The 21,093-nt window shown below is 39.4% G+C and overlaps 1 protein-coding gene across 3 annotated transcripts in view; it reads right to left on the bottom strand.

The window, feature by feature from the left end:
* Positions 1 to 3,159: 3,159 nt before the first annotated feature.
* The window catches only part of LOC126267437 (sodium/potassium/calcium exchanger 3-like), a 292,258-nt gene continuing 274,324 nt past the window's right edge, over positions 3,160 to 21,093 (bottom strand). For all 3 annotated transcript variants that reach the window (XM_049972698.1, XM_049972697.1, XM_049972699.1), the window contains 2 exons: positions 16,158 to 16,259; positions 3,160 to 4,106 (listed from right to left, as the gene is read on the bottom strand). In XM_049972698.1, coding sequence (XP_049828655.1) covers positions 3,772 to 4,106; positions 16,158 to 16,259 — 437 coding nt within the window. In that variant the 3' untranslated portion in view covers positions 3,160 to 3,771. The remainder of the gene's footprint in view (positions 4,107 to 16,157; positions 16,260 to 21,093) is intronic.

Raw genomic sequence — 21,093 nt, 5'->3', positions numbered from 1 at the left:
GAGTGCAATAATACCATGGCTGGCTAGTAATACAGTAAAACTTGCTCAAAATGGAATCTTATGGGACTAAAATAGCTTTCCAAATTAGGCAAGTTTCTAGATTGCACAAAACTCACTATGTTACATTAAATTTGCCAGATATCATGTACAGAATAATAATTTTGTAATTAAGCATGTATTTATGTACCTCCACGCCTGCACAGTAGATGTTTATTTACTGTATTTTGTACAAGAGAACTGTAAATTATTATACTATTTCATAAATAATAGGGCGTTTCTTTATTTTTACTTTGTCTTTAAATTCATTTATTGTTGTATGAACATACATATTACTTCTGTGTTTATTTGTTTTCTTAAGAAAAAAACCTTTTTGAATTTCCTGTTCAATTTTTTTTCCTATGAAATTTTTTGCTCTGTAAAATAGTTCCAACAGCTTGGAAGAATTTATGTGTGTTGCAAATGGCATAACATCATTAATGCATGCAATAGCTTCTTCAGGCATATTAATTATTCTAGGTACCTCCTCATCTTCCTTTGTTTCTTCCTCATCATCTTCTGTGTTGTGGATTTCTATTAAATCTGTTGCTGAAATAAAAGTTGAGTGAGCTGACAGAAAGTTATCACTTCAAAGGTAGTTGTAATCACTATATGAAATATTTCACATTTTAATTAATTCATCAGTTGTAGCCACATTTTCTTGAGCTTTGATAGCCACAGAAGCATTTTTCTTTTGTTTCCTTCACTGCTTGTTCAATACACAGATTAAATAACATTGGGGAGAGGCTACAACCCTGTCCCACTCCCTTTCCATCCACTGTTTCCCTTTCATGCCCCTCGACTCTTATAACTGCCATCTGGTTTCTGTACAAATTGTAAATAGCCTTTTGCTCCCCGTATTTTACCCCTGCCACCTTCAGAATTTGAAAGAGAGTATTCCAGTCAACATTGTCAAAAGCTTTCTCTAAGTCTACAAATGCTAGAAATGTAGGTTTGCCACCTTTCCTTAATCTAGCTTCTAAGATAAGCCGTAAGGTCAGTATTGCCTCATGTGTTCCAGCATTTCTACAGAATCCAAACTGATCTTCCCCAAGGTCGGCTTATACTAGTTTTTCCATTCGCCTGTAAAGAATTCATGTTAGTATTTTACAGCTGTGGCTTATTAAATGATAGTTCGGTAATTTTCACATCTGTCAACACCTGCTTTCTTTGGGATTGGAATTATTATATTCTTCTTAAAGTCTGAGGGTATTTCACCTGTCTCCTACATCTTGCTCACTAGATGGTAGAGTTTTGTGAGGCCTGACTCTCCTAAGGCTGTCAGTAATTCTAATGGAATGTTGTTTATTCCCGGGGCCTTGTTTCTTTCAGTGCTCTGTCAAACTGTTCACGCAGTATGGTATCTCCCATTTCATCTTCATCTACATCCTTTTCCATTTCCATAATATTGTCCTCAAGTACATTGCCCTTGTACAGAGCATCTATACAGACTGAACAGTTTATATTATCATAATCACAGGATCATAAATGGACAGATTGTCTTGGGCAAGAATTTCAATATATTGTACAACTACTATCATTTGAAATACACTCCATTTACCCAAACTACCTGGATCCTCCCCTCTACCACACAGTTTTCTGAACTGTGCAGATGGGAGTTATCCTTACAACACATCCTCCTCTCCCATAATTATCCCAGCCTCAACCTACTATAACATACTGCCCCACACCCTGCACCCAATAGTTTCTGCCTTCTCTGTCGTATCATCTACTCCCCATTCTCGTCTCTTTGCTCCTTTTTTCCCCACTTCCTTGCCCCACCACCTCCTGATGCTGCACCTGTTGGCAGTCTAATCCCTGCACACTCCACCAGACAGCATTCCTCTCTCCCTCACCCCATACACTACTACGCCTCCCCCTGCCCTGTCGTCTCCAGGCTGTTGCTTGTATCCCTTGTGACAGATGCATTCTTGCCGGAGTTGGCAGTCATGTGTTGTGATTTGTGCTTCTTGTGTGTATGAGTGGTGTGTGTTTCTCCTTTGTTGATGAAGGCTGTGGCCAGAAGCTTCGTGTAAGTGTCTTTTAATTGTGTCTGTCTGTAACTTAATGTATCATCTTTCAGGAAGTGGCAACCTATCTTTCCCTACATTGTTTTTAACGCTACCTGCAGTTTACATTGCTTGATTTTGGCCATTTACCAAGTATAAAGTGATCGTAGGGATGACAGATGCAGTCTTCGGAGATAGAGCTCCCATTACTTTCATCTATTGTAGTTGGTGGAGAGATGCAGGCTTGGCCAGAGGCTGTCTCGCTATGCCCCTTATCTTCTCAGTGGGACATAGCTCTTGTGACTGCAATGTTAAGCGATTTAATGAAAGTATCACCTAAGTAGCATATTCACTTTGCTTCTATGCATGTCTGTCAGCAGCTTTACACATTTCGCCTCCTGAAGGCAAACACTGGTCAGAAACTCTGCTTCATAATACACTATAATACTTTTATCTACTGAAGTTTCCTTTGATACAGTTAATTCAATAGCTGAAATTTCAAAGTGTTTATCTCCTCTAATTAATTAACATCATATTTCAATTTCAAATGTGCTCCTTTTCTGATTCAAAGGCATAATACAACAGAATGAACATGTCCTTAATACAACAATACTACTAGTTGCTGGATTTCTATCATACATACTACTGTGCAGTTAATAGACTGGAACTCAGTTTCAAACTGCTATATTTCTTTTAATTGTTTGTTTTGGTGAAAGCTTGTCAAGTCCGTGAAATGTCTAGTGTTGCTTGTGCCAATTATTTCTTCCTTCTGTTCGACATTTTGTAAATGTGCTTTTTGGTGTTTCAGAATCTATATTGTGAATACATGAGTTTTTAAACTGATGGAAGTATTCTTTAGGTGGGAGGCCTCTTCTCTTTCAATTTTTTTAGGGGCCAACAGGATATTGTAAGAAGTCATAACACTATTAACAAATATCTAAACAATAAAAATTACTTTATATGCCAGAAACTTGATGATTGAAAAACAAATTGGATAGTAAAATAGGCTGACTACATAGAAAATCAGATTTAACTATAAAATATAATATAGGAAACAAGACTGTGTGATTAAAAATGAGGAAAGGCACCATAATGAGTCTTACACTACAGAAAATTGAATAATGAAATCAGTCTATTATATCTTAAAAGTTATTTCAAGACAAATAATAAAAATAAGTTTCACACTACAAATTTGCAGCCATATAGTGTGTGAAGTATGTGGCAAATACCCGTAAATAACAAATGCTGCCCACCTCTGATGTTAGTTGATATTTAAAGCACACACAATGCAATTCATCATAGCTGCATCTTTCTGATATTAAATGTTTTGACTCATGTGCTATCACAGAAACTATGACAATGGTTTTTGTGGATCACAATGTGTGAATGAATAACTAAGTGAAAGAATAAACATATGGTTGAGATGAACACACACAAGATTATTGTTATTAGTGCACACATAGCTTACAAAAGGCGTAAAATGGCTACTGCTCTATGCAATACATAATAGTGGCTATTGTGCTTGTTACAAGCTTTGATTGTTATAAGTGTGTTCAGTCTCATGAATGAAGTATTTCCATGCTTTTTACCATGTTGACATTAATTATTGTGTGTTATATGTACTGTCAGCACCATTCTGCTACCATATCATTTTACTTCATTGACATGATGAAATGTTTTTACTTTATTTTATACATTGAAAGAGAGTCTGACACGTGATACTATTTCACCTTTCACATACAGGTAGGTTAACTGGAAAGAAAATATTAAGCTCGACGAGAGATGCAAGAACTAGAAACACAATATAAAAGATAAGAAGTATTGTACCAAATACTGAACAAAGCTGGAAATCAAAACATGCAAGACATATGTAGAACATCAACAATGTCACAAGAAGGGAAACTGTACTGTAAAGTAGCCCGCCAGAGCTGATGTTAACCTGGTGGGCTCCATTCCCACCAGTCAACACTGTAGTTTTCAGCAGCCAAGGAAGTCCCAGGCAAAGAAGGATGTTGAATGTGTTGGATCCTACTGCATTAGTGATGCCCATTGCTCCTCGTCCTAGAAAATAGAATTTTCCTTGTTGTTATTTATGTAGCAAGACCGGAAAAACAGAAGTTACTCTTAAGTAACAAAATACCTGTGTACTTTGTTGGGCATGCAGTCCACATTGTTTTTGAAATCTATTTTATACTTTGTTAGTGTTATTTTCTGGAAGAAATAATTAATAACTTACCCTAACTTGGAAGAGAACAAGTATTATTTTATTCTTTTTTAACTCCCCATATAAATCTTTTATATCACATAAAGCAATAATGTCAAAAGAACTGCTACTCGCCATACAGAACTGTTGTTATTCCATCCTTCATTTTCCTTTGTGTGATTTTTCGCTACATACAGAAAATAAATGCACAGTCAACACAAAAAACTGTTAACATGTCTTCATAAGCTCAGGTATCTTCAGTTTGTACAACTTGTACCAGTGATAGCACAACACACAATGGTAACGGTGGCAGCACCTCATGTAACACATTTATAGCAGTGTTTCTTCCCTTTTTACTGTAACAACTTTAGTTATGCAACTTTTGAATTTTTGTGATTGCATATAAGTATTGCATTTTATATATACATTATAACATTTACTTTCATCTGTTTGAAATGTCAAATGTTTCTGCCTCTAATAAACCGATGAGAGCAAATGTGTACAGTTACGTGATAGTCACGGGCCAGCATTTGAGGATCTGGAATTTTGCTGAAGTACCAATTTTTTTGTTGGTTGATGAGTTGCAAGTGTAACACAAATATACCTGAGGTATACCAAATATGATAACACACTGCACCACAGACAGGTATATGACAGACAGTCATTTACTGCCTTAAGAGATAGTGTCCTGGCAGTCATCCTGTAAGACGGTTTCAGTGCTAGTGGCATGCCATTGTTTGAAGATCTGGATTCAGCCAGGTGTTGTGTTCAACCTCACTGTGCCCAGAAGTTGGTAAAGCAGTGGCAGAAGACGAGTAACTGGCTGGGCTACAGAAAGGTGTTGACACCTCACCAAGGCAACATGTTAGCTGACATCCATATGGAACGTCTGTTTTTCAAGAATGGGCAATGGCCTTGCCGCATTGGATGCACCGATTCCCATGAGATCACCAATGTTAAGCGCTGTCAGGCATGGTCGGCAATTGGACGGGTGACCATCCAGGCCGCCATGTGCTGTTGCCATTTTTTGGGGTGCTCTCAGCCTCGTGATGCCAATTGAGGAGCTACTCAGCCGAATAGTAGTGGCTTTGGTCAAGAATACCATCGTAACGACCGGGAGAGCGGTGTGCTGACCCCATGCCCCTTCTATCCGCATCCTCCACCGAGGATGACACAGCAGTCGAATGGTCCCGGTAGGCCACTTGTGGCCTGATGACGGAGTTCAACTCGAGAATGAGACCACTTTCCCTGGATGCTTGCAGACTGTTTGCATCAGTTTGCGTGGTGCTGCCCTAAGAGCCCAAATGGGTGCTAATAAAGAGGCCCACTCTGATGACTACGAACTTATAGACTTGCCTTCGCTCAACTGAATGTAGGCTGTGACTAACACAATGTCATCTTTTCAGATCTGATGATGGTCTATAGGTTATGGGGAGCACATTACAACCCACACTACATGGTGCAACATTTTCATGCTGGCCGCATGAAAGTCTCTTGCTGTGGGTCGATATCATCAGACAGGGCAGGAGTACTTCATTAAATCTATATTCATCTCATCATGAATCAGTATGTGCACATCATTAAACATACATGGATCGAGTGTAAGGATGAGGCATCAAAATTCAGTGATCCAGTTCCAGGACCACTCACTGGTTCACACGAGTCAAATAGTTCAGCAGTGGTCTTCACAACAGGCTGATGTTGACGAATTTAGGTTCCAAAATGAAATGTCACCAGATCAACTGGGGAATCTAGTGTTAGGAACAAGGGACAGTCTTGTGGATGATGAGACATGTTTCCAAAGGCAGGCTGCCTCCATACCTCTTCAGATGAGGCACATAATTTGTGTCAATGGTGGATGGAGAACTTTCCATGCCTAACGTTACTCTGCTTTATATTACAATATTTGATATACCTGTAATAGTAAATCTATGTGAAACATTGTACATTAAATTTTATTTATAGGATTCTTGTTACTTAATAGATGTACATCTGAAGAAAAGCACAAAGAAGTTAATATGAATCAAAATAGAAATGTCCTAAAATGCGACAGTCAGCTGATCACTAAACTCTAAAATAATATTTTTTTCTGCTTTCATAAAGTTGAGACTCATACGTCTCAAGGAAATGATAATTCCATTAGAATATTTTCTTCCTTAGTGTCTCTCCAAAATTTCCTACATTTGTTGTGCAAAAGAAGTGCACTCAGGGCATACAAATGTTATTTTTCAAGTTAACATCCTTTGAGAGCCCAAGCATAATATTCCATGGACTGAAACCAATTCTGTAGTTTAATCTTCAGATAAATGAATATGCATTCAGAATCTTATTCTTTGAATGATAGTAAGATTGTGTTTTCCATGTTTTTCTCTTTTTCTTTTCCAAGAACAAAACTTTTGCTTCTGTCTCTTCAATTCCATCAGTTTTCTTCTCTTTGAATTGTTTCAAAATTACACAGAATGGAGATGTGAATAATTTCTTGACAGATTTAGAAGACACTGATTTTCCTAGAGCTGGTGGCTCATGACGTGAGCTGTTGATTTTTAGAGCTGGCTGGATACCAAATGGACTCCCATCTACTCTGTTGTTTGCATCTTGTATGTCACATTCAAAGAGCAAAGTCATTGTCGCTAAGTATATGCCCGTTATGTGTGAAGAGTCCCATTTTCCAGAGACAACTTATAGCATTTTCCATTGTTAGTGCTCTCAAGTAGGCTGCTCTAAATACACATGTAATCAAGAATAAGGTTACTTTTTGACCTGGGTTTCTATTTCTTGGGGATAACACATTGTAAACCGACCCTTGAACTCCACACAAGAGGCTGCACTTTATGTGTTGAATGGGGTGATAAACAGATGATGTGGACATGGTTTTCTGTTGTTTTGTGTATCACACAAATGTGATATGATGCTCACAAAGTATTAGCAAACAGGATCTTCATCAGAGAGCTTCACAATGTTCACAAAATTGTCAAGCCACTTAGTAAAACTATGAGTCTGGATTCAGCAAGCTAATATGAGATAGCATGTCCTCCTATGCAATACTGTCACATATTAGGATGCTCATTGTAACACATATTAAGAATAAGCCATCTTGCTCTAGAAACATAGCCTCATAGTTACACTGCTCAGTTTGAAGAGCAGTTCATTATAGAGAATGACAGAGGACTTTGTGAAGAATGAAGTCACATGAATATTGTTGCAGCAGCTATTCAACTTCCAATACTTGCATATTTTGCTTACTTTCATTCTATTATGCCATATGAGATCATATTCTGGGGTATTTAGTCAAACCGAGCAAAGGTTTTTAGAGCACAAAAGCATGTTATAAGATTTGTTTGTGGTACATGTACAAACCTGTTCAAGGAACTGAGTATTCTAATCACTGATTCTCAGCATTTAATTCCTCAATGAAATTCATTGTAAATAATATGTCTCTGTTTCTAACTGACAGCTCAATACATAATATCAATACTAGTAATAAGAACAATCTACATAAAGGTTTAAAATCACTAATCTTGGTCCAAAATGGGGTCCAATACTCAGGAACACACATTTTCAATAAATTGCCATCAACCATCAAAAACTTGGTTTCAGATAAAGCACAATTTAAACAGAGATTCAAAGACTTTTGATAGGCAACTCCTACTCTATAGATGAATATTTTAACAGGGACTGTGAGACCAGCTAAAGTAAAAATGCCTGTTAGATTCCAGTTTTGACAGCACTTGGTCACAACAGTGAAGATTAAGTATATTGTCTATGATAAATTTATTGAAAGTGCGCAACTATGTTTCATTCTCACAGTGTATTAATTTTGTAAATATTAGCAGTTCCAGTTTATTGTTATGTATTCACATGTTTTGATGATCTCCTGATAAATGATCAGGGAAGTGACTATTACATTCAAATGTTCTATGTTTTTTATGTTATACTTTCTGACATGTTCTACACTCATGAGAATCATCTCACTTTTGCCTCTAGGGAATGAAAACAATCCCTGCTAGCACATACATTCTCTCTTATAGTACTCAGTTTCATCTTAATGACTTTCCTGCTACATCTGCTTCCCCATACTGTCTGTTACTTCTGTGATCAGTTTTGTGCCTACAGACAGAATTTTCTTTTCAGCAACTTAATTTGGATCTGATTTTTTTCAAAATTGAGAATGATGGTGAATTTCAGTGTTCCCAAACAAAAGGGACAAAAGGATTGTTGTTGAGTTTGATGCTTGCATTGGAATGAATAAGCTGATGAAAAGTACATCATTACCAACTTCATTCACACCAAAGAATTTAATAATTATTCAGTTACTCTCTCCTGCATGTGAAATACAATTTTTGCAAAAAATAAAATGTTGCTAGATGTCTGATCTAAAAATCATTTACTCCTCAACATAATAATATTCTCTCACTCCTGTAAAATGAATGGGGTGAAAGTGTTGCCACAACTTGAGATGTGGCTATACGTGCCGGGAATGCCCAATGTGGGACTTAACCATTTTTCATGCAAACAGTTTTGTTTCGTCATCTGTTCATGTTAACAACTTACAGTGTACATCATTAAAATGTTTTATACTGTCAGATAGTTCTACTGCATTTTCATAAGCATGGAGTCCAAAAATGATGATTGTGTGAAACCCGACTTGCACTTTTGTTGCATGACATCCTGAAGTAAATGGATCAAAATGCAATATTTCATAACTTCAAAAGAGGATTTCATTCAGTACCACTCCTACATGTATTGTCAAAAGTACAGGGTTATTCAAAAAGATAGCTCCAGTTTAATTAATCTGCATTTCTTGACATATAAAAGGGACACAAAGAGTCTACATACCGAAGAAAAGAGGGAGGCCCAAAGTTTCATTTTGTCAACTGCTAAGCCACTAGGGTAGTAACAATTGCGTAAATGGCCACTAGGGTACTCACGCCAACAGGCAGTTATGGCTATGATGCAGCACCCTTTCTACGATACTGAGTTAGTAAGAAGTGAGATGGCAGTTCCAGTGCTGCGGGCATTTCATCTCTGATTCAGCATTTAACCACCAATTAGAAGAAACATAAACCATTCGTCTAAGAAATTTCTAAAAACTGGATGTCCCTGTAGGGAAAAATGTCTGTGCCAACAGCATGTGTGATGTCAGGTGAATTTATAATAATTCGTAGTCCATGTTAAGTCAACCAGCGGAGCCAGTATGGACCTAGAAATACCCCAACCAACTGTATGGCAAGTTTTGAGATGGCATTTGCTGTACAAGACCTAGTGTTTGTGCAGGGTCTCCTTGAGAATGACAAAGAACAGCATATTGAATTTTTTGGTGATATGCCAGAAACTATGAAGAGCAATGTGTTTCTACTGTGCTTAATTTTTAGCAGTGAAGCTAAATTCTGTCTCTGGAAAATTGAATAGACACAATGTTAACATATGAGGTCTGCAAAATTACTGTACAACATTGAAGCACAAGTGGACTCACCAAAGCTAAACATGTTCTGTGCATTATCATGGGCAAAAGTTTATGGAACATTCTTTCTTGTGGAAAGCACTGTTAGTGGAATAATGTATTTGGACATATTGGAACAATGCATTTGTCTTCAATTTGCCAAATATTCACAAGACTTCATTCTCCTCCAGCGACACCATTATATCTGAGGATTTTTAAATCATTCCCTTCTTCGGTGGTGGATAGGTCAAGTGGGAAATCGAGACCTCCCTCTACCCTTCTGGTCACTAAGACCTCCTGGTCTCATACCCTGTTACTTTTTCATATGGGGCTGTTTATGGCCCACCTCTGCCAACAACTCTGGTGAACCTGCGGAACCGTGTCACTACTGCAGTGAACTCCATAATGCAAGATATGATTCCATCGCATGTGGGGACGAGTTTGGCTACCACTTTGATTTTTACCATGCAGCAATGGAGGGACACACTGAACATTTATAACCTGTCTTAAAAAATACTTTGAAACTTCCTTGTTTCATTGGAATTTACACTATTCATGTACAATTTACACTTCACAGAATAAAAATCAACTACATTGGGTCCATCTTTTTCAATAACTTTGTATGACTGTATGGGGTATCAAGTGGAATTTGTAACTAGATAACTAGACTGAAAATTGCTTGGCAGAGAGGACACTGCAAGTTATGTCAGATGGAGGGTCATCGACAGTTACAGATGTAACTTTGGGGAACAACACAGTAGTGTGTTGCAACTCTTGCTGTTCGTGTTGTATATTAATGATCTTGTGGTCAATATTAATAGTAATGTGAGAGTTTTCACAGATAATGCAGTAAACTATAATGAAATACTGTGTCAAAATAGCTGCACAATTATTTAGTTAGATCTTGATAGGGGTTCAAAGTGATGCAAAGACTGGAATTTTGGTTTAAATGTTCAGAAATGTAAAATAGTATTCACAAAACGAAAAAAATCTCATGTTGTATGACTACAATGTCAATAACTCACAATATGAAACAAAAGTGTCTCCAGCCAGACACAGCCAAGCATTTGGCAGTCCAGAAGAAATGCTGCTGCCTTCAATACTTTAAAGGCCTTTAAAGATGTCTGCTTGTGTCTGTGTATGTGCAGATGGATATGTGTGTGTGTGTGTGTGTGTGTGTGTGTGTGTGTGTGTGTGTGTGTGTGTGTGCGCGAGTGTACACCTGTCCTTTTTTTCCCCCTAAGGGAAGTCTTTCCGCTCCTGGGATTGGAATGACTCCTTACCCTCTCCCTTAAAACCCACATCCTTTCGTCTTTCCCTCTCCTTCCTGAAGAAGCAACCATCGGTTGCGAAAGCTAGTAATTCTGTGTGTGTGTTTGTGTGTTTTGTTCATTGTGCCTGTCTGCCGGCGCTTTCTCGCTTGGTAAGTCTTGGAATCTTTGTTTTTAATATATTTTTCCCATGTGGAAGTTTCTTTCTATTTTATTTAAGTAAATGTCACATATTTGCCATGCACCTGCTGCATACAGGGTCTACATAAAATCGGGGAACACTTTCAATCATTTATTGTACAAGAACTAAACATCGTACAAACGTCATACATATTGCATTCTGAAGAGAAACTCTGAAAGATTTTTTTTTAAGAACATTCGATATGCAAACCATGAGTGACCCGGCAGACATCAATAGAGTAATCGAATTCTTGCCATACTCATTCCAGCATGGCATTATCAACTGTGGCAGTTGCTTCCTGTATTCTCTCCTGGAGCTCTGATACATCCCGTGGTGGAAACAGTACATACACCAGATCTTTACTGTGTCCCCACAGAAAAAAGTCACATGGAATGAGATCTGGTGATCGGGAGGCCATTTTATGACACAGCTGTTCCCTTCTGTACCACGGCCGATCCATCAATGTGGCAGCTCCGCGTTCAGGTACCCAACGAACTTCACGATGAAAATGGGGTGGAGCCCCATCCTGCTGAAAGATGAACGGAGAGTCTGATTGCATTTGAGGCATCAGCCATTGCTCCAACATGTCCAAGTAGGAATGTCCAGTGACAGTGCTCTCAGTGAAGAAGAATGGTCATTCAACACGTCAAGGCACAAAAAATGCACTCAAATTCAGTGCATTCGTGTGGATGCTTTGTACCCCAGATTCAACAATTATGCCTGTTCACTTTCCCATAAGGGTACTTTCTGAGAATGTTTGCCTATCGAAGCTGCGGGTGGCAAATGATATATATCGAAAGTGCGATTCTAAATTGATCATGCGACTGTGGTGAAGGGCGTAATGGTGCATTATTTGTGAGATGCTAGGAAAACCCAAATGATTTATGATGGTAGTGAGTGGGATGTCTGGTATTGTAGATGTTTCTTTGGCCGATTGCCTCATGTGGAAGAATCTAATTCCATGCTTATGCAATGTAGAAAACTTTTTGAATTTTTGTCGGAAATGTGACACTCTACCCATATTTTTGTGTGACATTGGCAGAGTCTACCGAGGTTATGGCAAAAAGGGAATGCTTCCCCTAGCATAAACATCAAACGGACTTTTTCATGACGACAATGTCGACGATGAGTGAGGTAAGTCATTTCCTTCATAATTACAACTATTTTAGTAACGCTCTTCTTTTGTCATTGCTGTATACTGTAAACATGCTCATAATGCCCACAACCACAGTTGTGTGATCAATTTAGAATCGCAATACGATATCCATCATTTGGAGCCCGCAGCTTCGATAGGGAAACATTCTAGAAAATTACCTCCTAAGTGTGAAAATAAAGTGATCAACAATGCCATCCCCATCCTCATTCAATTGTTGCAACTGCAAACAAGACTCAAAATGGTTGTCTTTGTCATCGTCATTGAGCTTCTCCACTAGCTCCAATTTGAATGGTTTCATAGACAGCTTCTGTCACAGAACTTTCCACACTTTCATTGGAGACATTTTGAGTTTACAGGATGCACAATGCAGCAATTTCTTTGGACTCCTTACGAATGTCTCTCGTAAGCACACCACATTCACTTCTCTCACACTGGGATGTCTGCTTCTCTTTGCCGGGCACAAGCAACCCGTCGTAACGAATTTGTTGTATCAGTGGTAAATGGCGTTCCCTGTTGGTGGCTTCTTACCATACTTGGTTCTAAACATACATTGAACATCTGTAGCGCACTTGTTTTTGTCAAATTCCAACATGCAGAAAGCTTAATCCACACCTGAAGTCACCATGTTTGTGACTAGCGCTGACTACTGGCAAATTACCAAACTATGCTGTGGCGGTATACAAGGAAAAAACTTCCAGGGTTTCTCTTCAAAATGACATGTGTATGGCACCTGTACAACATTTGGTTCTTGTGCAACGCATAATTGAAGGTGTTCCTGGACTTCATGTACACCCTGTATTTAATGAGTGACTTGTCTTCAGATATTGTGACATGGTCCAACTGAAATATGGCATCAGGCTACAGGGAGTTGTAAGAAATTATGAAGGTACAGTGTTGAAAGCTTAAGAATTTGGGGATATGTAAGTTATTTTGAGGGTTTCTTGTCCTATTGCCAACTTATTAAATTAAATGTAGCTGCATAATGTCTTCAAAGAGCAGATACTATGAGGCTGTGCTGAAAAGCAATGCCTCAGAATTTTTTATTCTGTTCTCAATATCAACTGAGGCATTACATGTGATGTGTATTACTCAGTTGACCTTCTCACTTCACTGACAAACACTGCCACCCTCTGCTGCTAGAGGGTTCCAAATTGCAGTGTGTAACATAGTGGTGTGAACATAACTAAGTCGGTCTGTGAGAAACAGCATGCTGTAACTCAGTTCCTAACTACAGAAAACTGAAAGCATCAATTTGAGGAGGTCATCCATACATGGAGCACCCTCTCTTTTAGCATGACAATGCCGGACCACACAAGGGCACTGCGTCACCCGTGACAATCTGATGCCTCGGGTTCACTGTCAGTGAACATCCTGCGTACAGTCCCCACTTGGCCCCATACAATTTTCATGTTTCCAAAACTTAAAGAACAGCTGTGAGGTCTTCACTTTGATGGAGGTGAAGCAGTGCAAGCAGAGGTGAGGCTGTGGCTCCACCAAAAAAGTCAACATTCTACAGTTACTGTATCGACAAACTGGTCTCTCGTTGGGAGAAAAGTAGAAGTGGTGGGGAGGTTATTCCTCATTTCTGGACATGACTAGAGCTAGTTCAAACCTGGGCAGAATGTGACTCAGTTGCCCCTGTCCTGTGTGATACTGAGTCACAAAAGGAGCAGACGAGCACTCCTCTGTGGCAACCCAGTGGGGATCAATCAGATGGAATTACTATATGTGATTTTTTGCATGGAAGGGACTTCTTGGTATGGAATGGTTGGCAGCCATTGAAGTAAAGGTATTGTTAGCGCTTGGTACTTCTGATGTGGACGGAGGTACTTATGTAGCATTCTTGAAGTGGTGGCCAACATCGAGGCAGGTGGCTTGTCACGCTGAGGAGACCAGGTGACGTGAATGGCAGAGTTGCTGAGTTTCTGGAGGCATGTGGACAGGGTCTCCTCATCCTCAGTCCAGATCATGAAGATGTCATCAACAAATCTGAAGCAAGTGAGGGATTTGGGATTCTGCTTGGTTAGGAAGGTTTCTTCTCGATAGCCCACGAATATGTTAGCATAAGCGGGAGCTGTGCACATGCCCATTTCTGTACTACAGATTTGTTTTTAGCTGGCCGCTTGAAAGTAGAAGTAAATGTGCATAAGAGTATGGTTGGTGATGGTGACTGGGAAAGAGATTGTCAGTTTGAAGTCAGTTGGGCATTGGGAAAGGTAGTTCTCAGTATCAACAGCAAGGCCTGGGGCATTAGGGATGTCAGCGTAGAGGGGGGTAACATCAGCAGTGATGATCAGGGCATTGGATGGTAAAAGAACAGAAACTGTGGAGAACCAATGGAGGAAATGGTTAGTGTTTTTTTTGTATAGGAGATAGGTTACAGGTAATAGGCACTGTAACCAGCAACAATGGGGCATTTTTGGCACTTGGGTTCAAGTACTTCAGGAAGCATGCAGAAGTTAGGAGTGCAGCGAGTGGTAAGGGTGAGGAGAGAGACAGACTCAGGGGAGAGTTCCTGGGACACACCAGAGGATTTGAGAAGGGACTGTAGATCCTGCTGTATTCCTGTAATAGTGTCACTGTAGCAGGGCTTGTAGGTGGACATGCCTGATCACTGGTGGGGTCCTTCTGTCAGGTAATTCCTGTGCTTCATAAAGACAGTGGTGAAGCCTTTGCCAGCAGGTAGAATTATAATGTTGGGATCAGTCTTTAGATTGTGGATTGAAGTTCTTTCTGAGAATGTGAGTTTGTGATCCATGTTGAGGAATCTGAAGAATGATGGTGGGGCAAGGCATAATGTTAGAAAATTCTGGAAAGTTATTTAGGGATAATTAAGAATCAGTGGGGGTGGATCTTGGTTAGATGGAGGAGTAAATTGAGTTAGCTAGTGATCAGTATTGGTTTTGGATTGAGTCTGATTGGTAGCACTTGTGGTTAAAAAGTGTTTCCATTGTGGGGAGTGGGAGGATGGAGAAGGTCTTTAACACAGTGAGGCCCTAGCACCCAGAGATGAGAGTAGCCATCTGTGTGTGATTTGTGCACGTGTGAAAAATGTGATTCTTCTACTCCTGATGAAAGATTTAGCCTGAAAACAATATTTCTAGCATTCTGTTTCATTTTGCCTGTCTGTGACTCAAAACCTCCTTTATGTGGTGAGTACAAATCCAACCTTTCCTTATTGTCGTTATTCCAAAGTGTTAAAATGTAGTGCGTTGTCCAGAATTTAAAATTAAAAACACGACACCAATCTCTAGAGGTGCATTTTCAGTTTTAAAGTCTGACCAATTTACTACATAACAGCAATGTATGACTAAATAAACATTAGACTGTAACCCAAATAAGTCTATTTGATGAGTTATACTATGTTCACTATAAAATAGGAATAAACCAAAATCTGTGCAATAGGGATGATTGAGCAAAGAGGTGTTTTGACCAATGACAGCATGTACAATAGATTGTTGTCATTCATAAAATGTGTGGTACCTGTTGGTATGATTAGTAGATGGACTATCAACAGCTACTGCCTACACGTCAACAGGGTTGTGAAGGGGTAATAGGTAGGTTTGTTAAAGTTTAACACTGATTTGTTATTTATGCTACATCTTCCCTACTACTACCTGCTGTTACCACCATATGTACTTATTTCCTTTTCCCTTTTCCACTTTTGTATTTGTCTCTCTCTCCCAACTAAGCAATAGCTTAAAACTTCCCCAGTAAATGAACTGCTTTTTCATTATATGTCTATCCCCCCATTTCAAATGCACTTCTTTTGACAACAAGTACATAGAAGCTCCTCTTCTGTCCCATATAATATTACCTAAATATGGCTATTACATGGAGAGAAAAAAATTTGACACTAACCTTGTCTTGTAACAATGATACTTGACATTGCTTCTGGAAGACTAGTACCAATAGCTAGTAGTGTCAGTCCCACAATGGAATCCGGTATGTTGATTGTGTCTCCTGTAAATTAAAAAAGGGAATGTCAGAGATACCCATTTACATATGCAGTGTCAGATAAATGATGTTTGGACATATTTAGCCAAAAGCAGCAACAGGGTTTGTATTTTGCTGCTAGTTTCAGTCATTATACTTAGTGTGCTCTTTTTCAGATAAGTTGGCGGATCTTGGAATAGCTTTTGTAAGGACATCATTACAGAGTATTGTTTGTTTATGACACAGTTTCATTTGCTGGATGATATTCTTAGCATGTGCACAACCAGTACACCCCCCCCCCCCCCCCCCACACACACACACACGCTGTATCACTAAAAAGATGAAGCTATAAACTGTATAAAGGCACTATGAGGTGAGATGACATGGTCACTGGTTGCACCCAAACACTTTTGTATGTCTTGACCACAGTATTTATTCACTTATAAGGACTAGTGCATTTTGGCTTTTGCTATTTTCAAAGGAAGAAATACATAATATCATTCACATGAATTAAGCCAAATGGATCTGTCCAATATGGCTAAAAAAGTATCTAGTCAGTCTCCAGTGAAGCAGACAATGGCTATTGACTGAGGCAGTATGAGGGTGGATCCAGTAGTGGAAACAACCATTTACAGTTTAGATGTATCCTTATAAATGAACAAGAAGAGAGCAGATTCTGTAGTACTAACAGTAGTATTAGTAGTTGGGAAATTGGTCAAGGGGTTTTATTGTAGTTTTGAAATGTAGGAAGCAATTGTAGTATTAGGAATTTTTAAGTATTAGCATTCTTTTGTAAGTGCTAGGAATAAATAATATATACATTTATTATTATGCATGAAAATGTTAATTTTGTGTCTTATTTTAGCTTCTCAGATAACAGACTGTAATTATGAAAAATATGTCAAACATCCATCCTTCCTTTCCTCATTGGACAACATGCAGTTTTCAAACTATTTGCTCATATAACACCCATGTTTCACTTTTGTTTGTTAGTACTGGTAATATATACTGGTCACAGATTTCCCTTTTTATGTACATTGGAAAGATACTAATGAATACAGTATTTAGTTAACTAGAAGCCATGTTGCCCCCCCCCCCCACCCCCCCATGCTTATTTCTTTACCTGTCCGGTTTTATCTTTTTTACACAATATTCATCTGTTTCACTTGTTTTGAGTTTTTGTGATATTCAAATGTATTTTTGTGTATGTTTACAAAGTTTTTATTCTCTACTATGGATGCTTGCTCCTTCCATCTGTGCCAGTACAGAAACCTTTCCCTATCCGTAACTACAACCCAGTCCCACATACTGTTCCTCCAATGTTTGTTAACTCATGGAATTTCCCCCAAACTGCCTGACCATCAAATTACCCACCTCTGGCTGTGGCAAGACCTTCTGTCAGATTCTACCAGTTCATAGCCCTGAACAATCTAGTCTTGGAAAGCCATATAAATCAGGCTGCAACCTCCTTGCAATACTCCTCTCCATTCACAAAATTCTCCTGGTCTACAATACCAAATTCGTGCATCCCATCTACAAAACTGAAACTCTTGCCTTTGAGTAACTAAACCAATATGCACAATGCCATCTCAAAAAAGATCACTCCAGACTGGTGACCTCCTACTCCTGCCTCGGGCTACCATTATGCACCACCTCTACAAGAGCCTCTATCAAATCTTCCTTGCATACCCTCATAGCAACCAAACCCTGCCTCGCGGAACTACTACATTTATCACACCCTCACAAACTCTCTCTCATTATCATACATAACCCAGAATCTAAACAGACAGTCATGAACCTGTCCTACAAAAGCCACAGTCCCACAGAAGTATCAGTCCCTTCTCAATACCTTACTGCTTGTCCCAAACACAAATGCAGTCAGTTATTAAATATCTTTTCTCCTTCTCCCGGTCATTACAATGGACATATTTTTTTGTCACCAACCCTACCAATCAGACCAAATCCAGTACCAATACTGAACTCTGTCTGACTCACGTTACTCCTCCACCCAACTGTGATCCAGCTCCACTGCTCAAAAATAACCCCCTGTTTCAAGAATTTCCTAACCCCAAACCCTGCCATACCAGCTTTCCCAAAAATCCTCACCATGGAGACCAACTTACATCTGCAGAAAGAACCACAACCCACCATCTGAAAACTGATCCCAACCTTACAATCCTATCTGCCAACAAATGCAAACCTGTTGGAGGGACTCCTCCAGCTGTCAGATATGTTCCCCTACAAAACCTTCCAAAATGAACCCATTACTGCAGCATCAACAGTCCCTCATCAAATGTCTAGGTCCATTGAAGAACCTTCCCCTGAGTCTGTTTCCTCCTCATCCCCACCACTCCCTATCTTCTGTCCCCTACACGCTTCCTAAAGTACATAAATCCAACCACCCAAAGTGCTCAGTTGTGGCCAGTTACTGTGCCCCAAAGAGAGAATCTCAGCCCTTGTGAACCAACACCGTCAGCCTATTATCCATAACCTACCCTTCTATATAAAAGACACCAACCACTTCTCCACCAAGTCTCCACAGTACCTGTTCCTTCTACGTCCGGCACCCTGTTCACTACTGTCATTGCACGTCCCTCTACACTAACATCCCCAATGCCCACAGCCTTGCCACTACTGAACACTACCTTTCCTAATGTCCAACTGACTCTGAACATACAACCTCCTTCCTTGTCACCATTACCAATTATATCCTCACCCATGATTACTCCTCCATTGAATGCATTACCTACATACAAATCTGTGGCACAGCAGTGGACACCCACATGGCACCATTCTATGCCAACCTATTTGTGGGTGATATAGAAGAATACTTCCAAACCACCCAGAATCCCCAACCCTTATGTGGTTCAGATTCATTAATGACGTCTTCAGAATCTGAAATGAGGGTGACGACACCCTATCCATATACCTCCAGAACTTCAACACCTTCTGCCCTATTCGCTTCACTTGATCCTCCTCAGCCTAACAAGCTACCTTTTTCAATCTTGACCTCCAACTCAAAGACAGTACTGATGTAAGTATCTTCGTCCACATCAGACCTACCAACTAACCAACAATACCTCCACTCCAAGAGCTGCCACCCATTCGGCACTAAGAAGTCTCCTCCATACAGCTAAACCACTCATGGTCATTGTATGTGCAGCGGCAAACAATCCTTCTCCAAATATGCTATAGTATCACTTCATAACCTGAACTGTCACTTTGGCCTGCGGGATCACAGCATTGTAAATAATATTATTGGCTAGTTAGTGTTCAGTGATTTTTAACACACTTGTGTATTCTGTGACTTAACTAATGATTTTTTTCTCTGATAGTAGACTTGACTACGGAAGGACATATTTTCAAAGGAGCTGTAGTTCTATTGTTAAAAAGGAAATTACACCAGCCACTGCTGTGAGCTATAAGAAAAGATTAATTTTTGTCGGTATATGCACCCATCTTAAAAGGTAAAATTTTTCTCATTTTTGAAGTGAATATTATGCTCATCTTTCCTCTCCTAGTAATTACGATACAAAGTGCAAGCAAGCAGAAGACTTAGAATTTTGAATGCTATGTAGTTCTGTGTGATTTCTGTTTAATCTCATGGTCTCCTGGAATGAATAGAGTCTTTTTTGTGAAAAGCAAAAATTTGTAAAATTTCCCTACCTACACAGACTATCACAGCTGTTCAGAATCGTATCCGTCTGACTCGCTCTTCAGTAACAATGTCAAACATTTTTCAGAGCAATATTATGATGCGGATCTTGAAAAGTTGTTTCTTATGCCGGCTGCTAAGAAGAACATTAACCTTGAGTGCACTCCATTGCACTCCGGAGAAAAGTGAAAAATTAATAATGTACCCTTTTTCAGCCAAGAACACAGTAATTAAGATCCACAGCACTAATTATTTTATTTTTGATGAAAAGGTCAGTTTCAATTTTCACATTAAAAAGTAACACCAAAGGACAGATTTATTTAAATCATGTAATACTAGGAAGGAAAGAGGACCTGGTAAGAGTAGGGAACAGTAATTACAATTAATTTTGTAGTGGAAAGTTTTGAGGCTACCTGTCTGTCTGTTCTTTTTACTCTTCTCAGGAATACTTAATAATTTTTCTAGTGTCAAAAGGAATGCCATTAGAATGCAAAGGGTCTCACTGATGTCTTTTCAGGCTGTTATTACCTTCCCAACCTTGTCCAGAAACAGAACTTCCACATTTTGTACCCCCAGTCATCTACCATCCATCATATACCCACCATCCAACCACAAAAAAACCACCCTTCTCATGATTCAAAGACTGGAGCAACTGAATCAGTACCACTTAGGACTGGAACAACTGAACCACTTTCTCCCCCAGGGGTTTCATCCACCTCTAACCATGCTCAGGTATGAGAAATATTCCACCCACCCTTTCCACAGTGGTATTCTGCTGACCACTTAACATATACAATATTCTTGTCCACCTCTATTCTAAACCTGCACTCAACCCCTCACCCTTTGCAATAGAACTTACCCAGAAACCATGGGTTGTGCAATTGATGGGGTGGCTTGCGTGCCTCAGCAATACAGATAGATGTACCGTAGGTGCAACCACAGTGGAGTGGTATCTGTTGAGAGGCTAGACAAGTGTGTGCTTCCTGAATAGGTACAGCAGCCTTTTCAATAGTTACAGGGGCAACAGTCTGGATGATTGACTGGCGTGGCCTTGTAACATCAGCCAAAATGGCCTTGCCATGCTGTGAACAGCTGAAAGCAAGGGCAAACTACAACTATAATTTTTGCTGAGGGCATGCAACTCTACTGTATGGTTGGATGATGTGCTATCGGCTTGGGTAAAATATTATGGAGGTAAAATTAGTC

The sequence above is a fragment of the Schistocerca gregaria genome, chromosome 4 (assembly GCF_023897955.1).
Source record: "Schistocerca gregaria isolate iqSchGreg1 chromosome 4, iqSchGreg1.2, whole genome shotgun sequence".
In the NCBI taxonomy this organism is placed as follows: Eukaryota; Metazoa; Arthropoda; class Insecta; order Orthoptera; family Acrididae; genus Schistocerca; species Schistocerca gregaria.
Note: the sequence above shows the minus strand (reverse complement) of the source record. Positions and strands in the feature narration are given on the sequence as shown.